General features: G+C 32.7%; 1 protein-coding gene across 2 annotated transcripts in view; it reads left to right on the forward strand.

Annotated features, from left to right (window-relative positions):
• Positions 1–6,311, forward strand: part of RCHY1 (ring finger and CHY zinc finger domain containing 1) — a 22,894-nt gene extending 16,583 nt beyond the window's left edge. Inside the window, exons 4-9 of one of the 2 annotated variants that reach the window (XM_006907650.3) lie at positions 623–701; positions 2,290–2,334; positions 2,442–2,500; positions 2,592–2,618; positions 3,611–3,731; positions 5,639–6,311. In XM_006907650.3, coding sequence (XP_006907712.1) covers positions 623–701; positions 2,290–2,334; positions 2,442–2,500; positions 2,592–2,618; positions 3,611–3,731; positions 5,639–5,767 — 460 coding nt within the window. In that variant the 3' untranslated portion in view covers positions 5,768–6,311. The remainder of the gene's footprint in view (positions 1–622; positions 702–2,289; positions 2,335–2,441; positions 2,501–2,591; positions 2,619–3,610; positions 3,732–5,638) is intronic. The other variant, XM_025043816.1, reaches the window with a different exon arrangement.
• Positions 6,312–10,643: the final 4,332 nt, after the last annotated feature.

Raw genomic sequence — 10,643 nt, forward strand, 5'->3', positions numbered from 1 at the left:
TCACTTACTGGGTGGGAGTATAAGTACTATTGGTGGGAGTATAAGTGGGTTCTTTCCTTCTGGAAGTCAGTTCAGCAGTATCAAAACTAATGATACAATGACCTCTGACCTCATAATTTCACTTTTAGGGATCTTATAAAAAAAAGTCATCAACATGTAGGCTAAGTGATTTCTGTATAAGGTATTTATTATATCATTGAATTAACTAAAGACAGTAAATTATGTCAATAGGGAATATTTTAAAAAATTATATCTGTACTGTAATAGTATGTAACTATGAAAAGGAATGAAGTAGTTCTATATAGACAGACAGAATAATCTTTGTGCTATATTGCTAAGTGAAAAAAAGTTGCAGAACAGGAGATAGAGGAAGAATCCATTTACGTAAACAATGAAACCCAAAGTGTATTGGTGTGCACATGTGTGCACGTGCTTGCAGTTTTATAGAAAAAAAGACTTCAAAGGGTAAATACCGTTCTGCTTACACTTGGGGAATGCTTGTGGGAGGTGGGGGTTTACCTCATGTTCTTCAGTGTGGTTTGAACTTTCTTTACAGTAAAACTAAACTTACAATGAACTGTAGTAAAATCTAATCTTTTGGCTTTCACATATTTTATTTTAGGATTGGTCCAAAGGAAGATTTTTTCCACTGTTCGAAATGTAACTTATGTTTAGCTATGAATCTCCAAGGAAACCACAAGGTATCAATTGTAATAATTTTTAAAAGTATTACAATGTTTTTGAAAATGAGCTTAAATCCTAATGTTTTGAAGCATAATTTTCAGATATTACCAAGTACAACCATGTTGCTTTTTATTTTTAAGCAGTCTTAAGGAAGGAATAGATTTTTTTTAAATATACACCTCAGAATATCTGATCCACCATACCACCTCTTTATAGTGTATATGAATATTTATATCAGTTGCTAGTGTAATGTTGACAACTCTTAAATTGGTTTGTGGATATTTATTGGTACTAGTTTCAAGAATAGCTTTCACAATGCATAGTACAGAAGTACAGAACAGTGTGATCTGTTAGCACAGCATTCCAAGAAAATTCAGAAATATACGTATATTTGTTTCATAATTAAAGAAATAATTTTTAATCCAGGTGTAGCAATTATATCATGTTCCTAAGCCCTTAAAATTATTTTCCATTATTTAGAAAAAATGTAATAAGTTATCATTTATAGTACTGATTCTATCTAATATAAGAATTTAGAGAATGGAGAGACTAATGTGGATTTTTAAAAATAGGTAATAACTGACCTAAAATAGTAAAGTGGTAAGAGAAATTGAGGTGAATAATAGATATATGGGATATAGTGACAAGGTATAGTGGAAAAAGAATAGGGCTAAGTAAAGATGGCTCTCATGGTTTTTAGCCCTGGCTTATGGTACTTGTTTGATAGATTGTGAATTTGTTCTAGCTAAAATATTGAGTTTGGTTTTATAGACTTGAGTCTGGGGTGATAGCAAGATAAGCTATGCTGTCTTTCAAAACTTACATGCACATATTCTCTTATATTTTTGTTCTGTTTCTCAGTTATCTTTTATTGTCTGTATTAGTAACTGGTCCTACCCATCTACTCAAGTGCTTGCTTAAAAAAACCTGCGCATCATCCATGGCTTGCTTGGTGCTTTCCCTTATCTTCTTACATCTAATCAGACACTGTCTTGTCAAAGTTAAGAACTCAGGCCCTGGAGATAGCCTGTTGGAGCTCAAATATAGTTCCACCTCTTGTAAGCATGCAATTATGGAAGTTGTTTTAGCTTCTCTGGGCCTCAAGTACCTCATATGTAAAGTGGGATAATAATTACACTTTTTTCATTTAGAGATTGAAGTATTAGTTAAGCTAGTACAAGTAATGAACTTAGCATACAGCATGTAGTAAAATCTCAATAATATGAACTGTTATTATTATCAATATTATTAAATAGTTTAGCTTTGGAGTAAAATACGTATAAAATAGAAAGGTTCCAAACATTATCTCTGCATCTTTGATTAAGTCTTAACTCACCAAGTTTCCTTATCTGTAAAATGAAGATAATTTGAATAATTAAGATATATTGAGCAATATCATTGTTTCAGATAAAGTGCAAGAGCTGAAATGGTTGTGAGAGTTAAGCTGTTTTTGTCAGACATATAAGAAACATGTATTAATGTTAATTATTACCTTTACTAAATAGGTATTATTTCCTTTATTAGTTTTTATTATTAATGATATTGTTATATCTGTCATTTCCATCTAGTTAAGCTTTTGTTAATTTGAGTTTCTCTTTTAAACAGTGTATTGAAAATGTTTCTCGGCAGAATTGTCCGATATGTTTGGAGGTAAGCTTAAAATAATTTTTGCTTTGGGACTATCCCCTGGTGAGTTTAAAATACTTATATGTTTATATTGTCTTCATGCAAGCACTAACAGTTATTTTCTTTTGCAGGACATTCACACATCTCGTGTTGTTGCTCACGTCTTACCGTGTGGACATCTTTTACATAGGTAGTATAACTTTGGTTTCTTTTCTCAAAAATGTTTGAAAATAGTGGAGATAGTTTTTGCTTTACTAAAATGATGTCATGTTTTCTTTCAGAACGTGTTATGAAGAAATGTTGAAAGAGTGAGTGTTTGGGATTTTAAAAAATTATAATAGTAAGATGTCTGGTTTTTTTTTTTTTTCATTGCTCTTATTTATACCATATTGGGCATGACATATTTATATTGAAATGGGTAGAGTAGAAGAGTAGTGTTAAACTGGGTGCAAAGCATATTGGGGAATGTAGAACTACACTTTTGTCCCCATGTTTCTATTATGCCTTATCTCATCCTACAAACAGATAGGAACTCCTGATTTTCTGGCTATACCTACCAGGAGGCACAGTCTCAGCCAGAGGCAGTCATAGTTTTGTGAAAATGCTGAAGCATGTTAAAATTCTGTTAAGTAGTTATATTGGTCTAGTATAATGACCTACAAAGAAAGCTGGTAACGAGATTATTTAAACCTGAGACTTTATTGTGGGAGAAGGATGTTAAATTGAGGTAAGAATAGTTAGGAAAGAGGAGACTTGTAAAATGTGTTTTGGTCTTGCAAATTGATGAGCAGAGATTTTAATTTACTATAATAGCCAGATAAAAGGAAACTTTCAGAATTTTTAGAAAGGAAATCATATCTGAATAAGTTTTAAGGAATACAGTCTCTTTGCTTGAATATATTCAGATAAAAGGAAACTTTCAGAATTTTTAGAAAGGAAATCATATCTGAATAAGTTTTAAGGAATACAGTCTCTTTGCTTGAATATATTCAGTGTTGAGCTAAAAAGCAGCTTAATTGGTTTTTAAAAATAGTATATTCTACAAAGACCATGGACTAATTACTTTTCGTTTTAGAGAATTGAGGAAAAAGAAGTAAGTTTAAAAAAATACTGTATGATATGGGATTTAATTGAAAACTTGTAGGGTAAAAGTTTCCAGATTTGTAACAGATCGTCTTGAAATATAGAATAATGCTTTGTCTTGTCTGGTTTATGTATCAGTTAGCATGCATCTTCTTGTATACTTGAGTCGATATACTCCGTTTAATTGTTTGGAAAATAACCTTCCTATCTTTTCTAGAGGCTACAGATGTCCATTATGTATGCACTCTGCTTTAGATATGAGTAGATACTGGAGACAATTGGATGATGAGGTAGCACAGACTCCTATGCCATCAGAATATCAGAACATGACTGTGGATGTGAGTAGAATTAGTGTTTAAAACTTTTCAGGTTCTTTGTTGATATTCCTGTTTGTTTTTGCCCTTTTGATCAACTCTGTCTAAAAATACTCCTTTGGCATAGATGCCAATGTGATGATTAATGGGAAGGACAAAATAATCTTTAAATTTTAGTTACTTTGAATTCAAAAGACCAGGGAAAAAAGTTCTAAGAATAACTTTGCGTGCAATTCTTTCCAACACTAGATGGCAGGCAAAAACTTTCTTCTGAATTATTTATACATTACTTGCCAGAATCAGTCAGTAATGTTAACTGAGTCGAGGTGAATTACTCATTAAATGTTTTATTTTAACTATGTTTTATTTTTAATTATTTTAAATTTATCTCAATCAAACATGTTTGCTGATTTTTAAAGATTACTTTTGGTTTTTAATGTTTATTACCCTGTTTATTCTATCTTAAGACTTTTTTATTTGGTCTTAACTTGCAACTTAAAGTTAGCTTTCTGGTGCTTTAATAATTTTTGGACATCTAAATTTTTTAAACATCTTCAGTTTTGCTCATATTTACACACAGAAAAATCATAACCACTTAACCAAAGCCAAATAAAAATTATTTTTTGTTTTATACACACTGGAGCATTTCATAATTCATGAGGGTAACTGAATTGTTAGTAAGGTTAATGATTGGTCACTTTTGGAATATTGATAATAACCAATAATAACTGATAATCATGTGATGTTTTACTAGAGGCTGTAGTGTGCTTTGTTTCATGTAGATCATTTTTTAAAATAACAGCTTTAATCAGATATATTTCACATGCCACACAACTCATCCATTTAAAGTATATAATTCAGTGCTTTTTAGCATATTGTTGGAGTTGTACAAACATGGTCACCATCAATTTTAGAATATTTTCATCACTGAAACTGTACCCATTAGCAGTCATTCCCCAATTCACTAGCTATCGGCAACCACTTATCTGTTCTCTGCATTTAGATCATATTCTTGAGAATTATTTTTCAAATTAGAGTAAATTTTGGAGTTTTCTCCTTATTATGGTTTGACTATTCTAAAGCTAATGCTTTTCTCACATAGTTTTGATCGATTTTCAGCTTAACACTTTTTATATTTTTCAGGATTTTAGTACTGGAAGATAATTCCTTAGTAGCACCTTATTGTCATTTTAGAGATGAGCCAAAAACTTCTCTTTGTTCAATTTTAGGTACTACTTTTGGACTTTAATTCATTCCTGAGGCCTAGAAGACTAGGAACTTAGTATATTAAATCTAAAGAATAAGCAAAAATATTATAAGTATGTAAAAATCTGTTTTATGAAACATTTTCTAAGTGTCAGTAAAAATAATGAAATATATATGTTATTTTGAATTGTAAGTACAGATGGTACTGGATTTATGACGATTTGACTTACAATTTTTGACTTTATGATGGTGCAAAAGTGATACACTTTCAGTAGAAACAGCCTAGGCGAAACTGATATCTGGTAGGTTAAGTGTATTAAATGCATTTTTGACTTATAGTATTGACTTATGGTGGGTTTATCAGGATGTAACCCCATTCATTGTAAGTCATTGTAAGTCAAGGACCTGTATAGGTATTGATCTGATAATGCCTATGTTAATTTTTGTTTTAGCACTATTTATACTACTTGAGAACTATTTTAAAATAGACTTCTTGGCTGTAATCCACATTTTCATTTTCTGAATTCAGAGCTACTTTTAATAACTTCTTAGAGTTTTCAGTGGACAAATGAAAGGTATTTCTACTTATGAAAGTGTTTAAACTTATATATGTGTGTTTTCATATCTTCAGTATGATCTTTGAGGAATTATTTTGAGCAGATAATGCCACTTTATATCTGTAAGGTTTAATATACTTAATTCGAATTCATCTCTTCACTTTTCAGATTCTCTGCAATGATTGCAATAGAAGATCTACAGTCCAGTTCCATATATTAGGCATGAAGTGTAACATTTGTGAATCCTACAATACTGCTCAAGCTGGAGGTTGTAGAATTTCACTTGATCAGCAGTGACCAGCCTATACTGCACTGGAAAACTCAGCATTTTCTGATAGAAAAAGGCTATCTTTAGTATCCTATTGTCATAATGTGTCAGAATCTATGCATTAGAGTTGGTGTGTTTTGTACTAGTGTCACAGCATAAAATCATATTGCAAGTACTTAAGGATTCAGGGTCTCTCTACAGAATTATCATAGCTCTATATTTAATGAAAGACACTGCACTTGTGTTTTGATTGGAAATTCCTTTAGAGTCAGGTTTTTGGAAAGCCAATGATGTTTGCCACTGAAATTCACATCCATAGAAGTATGTATACTTTCATGGAACTTTGCTTTAAGTGGCACTATGCACGCAGACTTCACTTCTAGTTTTTGATAGAACTGTACTTAATTCTCAGTATTATTCTTGACTTTTTAAGGGCTGTGCTATGAGAATATGTTCTATCTTACAGTTAAAATCTAATTACATATGCATTAGAATTTTCTAAGACAGTCCTTTGGATCCTCTAAATGTGAATTTTGACGTAATAACTGCTAATAAAATTATATTGGAACAGTGTTTTATAGAAAGTTTTTTCCAGGGAACCACTTTTGACTCTGTTTTTGGCTCAAGTAGGACAATATAGTCTTATGTAAAAAATGTCTCCTCTTTTTCTTTTGAGTTATTCTTCCATAAGAGTAGTTGAGAAAAATGTAAAATAATAGAACTCTTCCACGCCTTTAGGAAACCATCAACGTGAAAATAATTTTGTTTTGGTTGCCCAAAATTATTTCTTCTAAGAACAATTCATTTATTCAGTAGGTAGGTATTCAGTGAGCAACTACTTTGTGCTGGGTATGGTTCTAGATGCTGTAGAGACAACAGAGAACAATATATGCTGTAGAGACAACAGAGCACAATATACACAAAAGTCCCTGTCCTTAATGGTGGTGCATTCTCGTGTTCCTCATACTTGACTAGCTTTTTCCTTGTTTTTCTTTAAGCATGGAGTGGGTGTCTTTGTTGTCAGTGGGTGGATTCTTTTTTCCTTAAATGCTTCAAAGGTACGGATGAGTAGAAGGGGCATGGAATATTCCTGGCAAGATCTCTGATTTCATAATACTTTTTTGGACTCATATAATGGAATTAAATATACCTCTTAATTCAGGAACAAAAGTACACAGTGATGTTTGATGATCCTGAACTTTTACAGTAATATCCCAGTATCCAACTTAGCCTGTTTATAAAAAGGTTATCTTGTATGAATAAAAAAGATAGTCTTATAAATAAAAATCCTAATATTTCTGATATATTTCTTCTTTTTTTGAAATATCTTTATCTAGATAAAAGCAGCAGTATCGATTTCCAATTTTGAGCCCAGAATTTCTCTATTCTGTCTTGCCTTCCCAACTTCTGTGTTCCAATCCTGTGTTCTCTCCCTTCATCTGTTTCTTGGCCTGGGTAGAGCTCAATGCTGATCTTGATTTCAGGGAAAGAATGAGATATCTTGCTACGTGTTACCACTCAGTATACAGATAAGGAAAGACTAGTTTTCTAGATGTAATACTTTTTGTTTCTGTTGTTCTGCTAAACTAGTTTAAATCGTGTTATTGCTTTTAATCATCTAATTGTTAGATCTTTGAGTAGGAGTGAGTTTATAATAGTAACAAAAGTCTGTGTTTTGAGAATCTACTATGTGCTAGGCTTATGCATTAGTGTTAATCATTATAATAATTCTGTAGAGTAGGTGTTTTCGTTTCGTAGATGAGAAAGCTAGGTTTCAGAGGTTAAATGACATGCTCGAGTAAATGACAGGTACTAAATGTTAGAACTGGGAATCAGTTCCAGGTTTATGACCCCAATCCCCGTGTACCACACTGCCTTTGATTCAAACTTCTGTTTTGCTAAACTACCCTTGATAGCTAAGTCATCTATTATGGAGGAGCTCATGATTTGATAGACCTTTTATTTTTAGTTGTCTTATTTTAATTCAAAATTGGATTACTTATATCCTCAATTAGATCTAAATTTGTCCAGAATATTGCAGAATTTGTATGTAATTGCTTGTTTATGATATCCAGTCATATGCTTGAAGCAATTTTCAAATGCCCTTGAAGTCCAGGATATAGTACCCTGGTTTTCTTCAAGGATTTGTCCATTACATTTCAATTCAGTGCTTAAAATTCTTCAACAGTTCTAATTCACACTCACAAGTTCCTTAGCATTCAATATGTAATAACTTAAAATGGAAATGTCTTAAAATTTTTTTGGCATTTTTTTGATTCAAAAATATCTTTATTGTAGGAAATGTTAAGAAGGTAAACTCACAATCTTGTTTTTCAGTGATAACTACTGTTATTGTTTAAACAAATAACTTCATTTTTAAAATTTCCTGTTCATAGAGAGTTTTTAAAAGCTTACAGGAATGTTAAATGCTTAGTCTGATGTTAGGAATAGTAGAATTGTCTGTCGGTGAAATAAGGTACAGCAGAATTCTCTGTGCCTAAAATAAGGTTGCCCTAGCACAAAATTTGTATCTTAGTGTACTTATTTTAAAAACCAGTAGCTCAATATGTTTATGAATTTCTTGATGCATAGAAGCTCATTGACCTTTTTATCATTAAAGAAGTGTGTATCAAGTTGTTTTTTATCTCTTGTTTCTAGAGTCTTAACTAGTCTATGGAGCTCTGTATGATATTTTAGCTTATGTTTGAAGTAATAGTATGGTAATGGTGTCATGGATTTTTAAATCAATCTTGGTTTTTTTTTTTTCACTAAAACCTATTTTTATATTGTATACATGTTAAATTTTTTTTTAATTTTTAAAAAAATTTTGGACATGAATCAAGATGAATGTGAATACTAAGGAGCCAACATCCTTTTTAAGTTCCTGGCACTTAATAGGTATTCAGTAGTCAGTAAATTAATTTGAAGTTAATTAGATATTAGGTAGATATCAAAATTCTATGCCATTTTTTAAAATAATCATCTCTGCTTAAGTTCTCTTAAAATTTTTGCTGTTCGCATTACATTCATAAAATTAATTTCTTTCTATGTGGTCTTGTTTCTTACTGTCATTTTCATGTGGACATTTTTCCTTGTGTTTATCCAGGCAATCCTTTGGATTGTATGCTACCTTTGGGCAGGTCTGCTTTTTTTATTTTGGTTTTACACATCCCTTTTCATTCCCATGATAGAGTTAGAACTACCTGGTTGTCTTACAGTCAGTTTCACTCTAAGCCTTCCCTCTCACATCCATGCTGCCAGATTACTTTTCTTAAGCTTAGACTTACTATAATTTTGGTCAAAATAAAGTATGGATTTCCAACTGTATTTAATTAAGCACAGGTTCCTTGCTTTGAAGTCTTTACAATATTGTTCCAATTTTATCTTTTCAGTTTTATTTTTCATTATTCATTTACATATACTTAAACACACCTCTTCTGAATTTTTTGCTCCTGCTTTTGCACATATGGTTTCTTCATGGAACAGTCATTCTTAGAAAAATGTTGTCATAGGCCTGCCTCTTCTTCACAGACCAGGTCAAAGTTTATCTTCTCCATGAATGCTAATTAATATTCAAGGTTCTTTTGTAATTTCTCCCTCTTAGGCAGTACATCCCTCTGTACCAGTCTTAAAGGACTTAATATTTCCTTCATTGTGGTTCAAGTTTTGCCTTTCCCCTCTTCATTTCAACACTGTATATGAAACAGTGTATATAAAGCTTCCTGTGGACAAAGCAGGAGTGGTTGTGGAGGTACCACTAAAGCAACTAAAAGCCTCTAGCAGTTGACTTGTGGAAGACAGAAACACAGGATGTAACTGATGGGGGCTAAGAGGAGGTAAGGAAGTGGGCTATGGAAGCACCCTAACCCAGGGGGATTGGGGTGAGAGAGAGAGCCTATTACTTTTTGAGGACCAGGGATGGGGATTTTCATCTTATACTTTGCTCATAAGAATTTGTTGAATTTCTAGTGAGATTAAAAGAACGTTCCCAAGTTTCACCGTATTTAAGAATCTGGTAGAACTGTATGTACATGTATGTACAAAAATTCTTTGAAAAGACCTGCAGAAATGTTTAGTACTAGAATGTATTGCTTGAAATGTGATGGTATCATGAACCTTTCTCAAACTAGAAGACAAGAATCAATTAAGTCATGCTAAAATCTGGTTGATAGTTCATCTATTCACTTATCCACTTAAAAGATTTATTTTGTACCAGTTACATGCCAGGCTCTGTATCTAGAGCTGGGTTACCAAAAAAAAAGTAAGACAGTAAATGACTTCAAGTTGTTCCTGACTTAGCAGAGGTGTATGTGTGACAGTGCTATAGGAGTGCTTTTGTGGATTTCCAACAGTGTGTCAAGTGGCTCGGTAAGTAAGGAGCTCTTAGAAACAGCCTCTTCTGGGCAACTTTTTGGCTTGGTTCTGCCACACAGGGACCCACAAAAGTATATTGTTTGGGAGCTGTGTAATCCTGTGACCTATATGTTCTCTAGAGTAAGCAGTTAAGCTTAAATTCCTGTGGATGTCGATTAATGGACTCATTCTGTGATATGTGATACGCAGGTTCCTTAGGGTAATGCCTGCTATTCCTCAGTTTATTAAGGATTGTCCTTGCTCAGATTTTGTTGCTTTGGCATGCCAAGCACCTACTCTTGTAAACCTCTGATCAGGATCAAAGCATCAGGCTGGTTGCACTTTTTTTCCCCGAGAGGCAAACATTCCAACTGTGCTGCTTTAACTCTTTGTCCCTTTCCTCTTGCATATTCTATTTTTCTTAGAGTCAGAATTCAAAATGAGCTAAGTATGCTAAACAGCTCTTTAGCCTGTATAGATGATGCTACTGCAGTTTCAACAATTGCCAGTAGAGTGAACTTAGGTGAGTCTTGGCCGTTGGCTCCTCATCCA

This window comes from Pteropus alecto, unplaced genomic scaffold (genome assembly GCF_000325575.1).
Source record: "Pteropus alecto unplaced genomic scaffold, ASM32557v1 scaffold161, whole genome shotgun sequence".
NCBI lineage: Eukaryota > Metazoa > Chordata > Mammalia > Chiroptera > Pteropodidae > Pteropus > Pteropus alecto.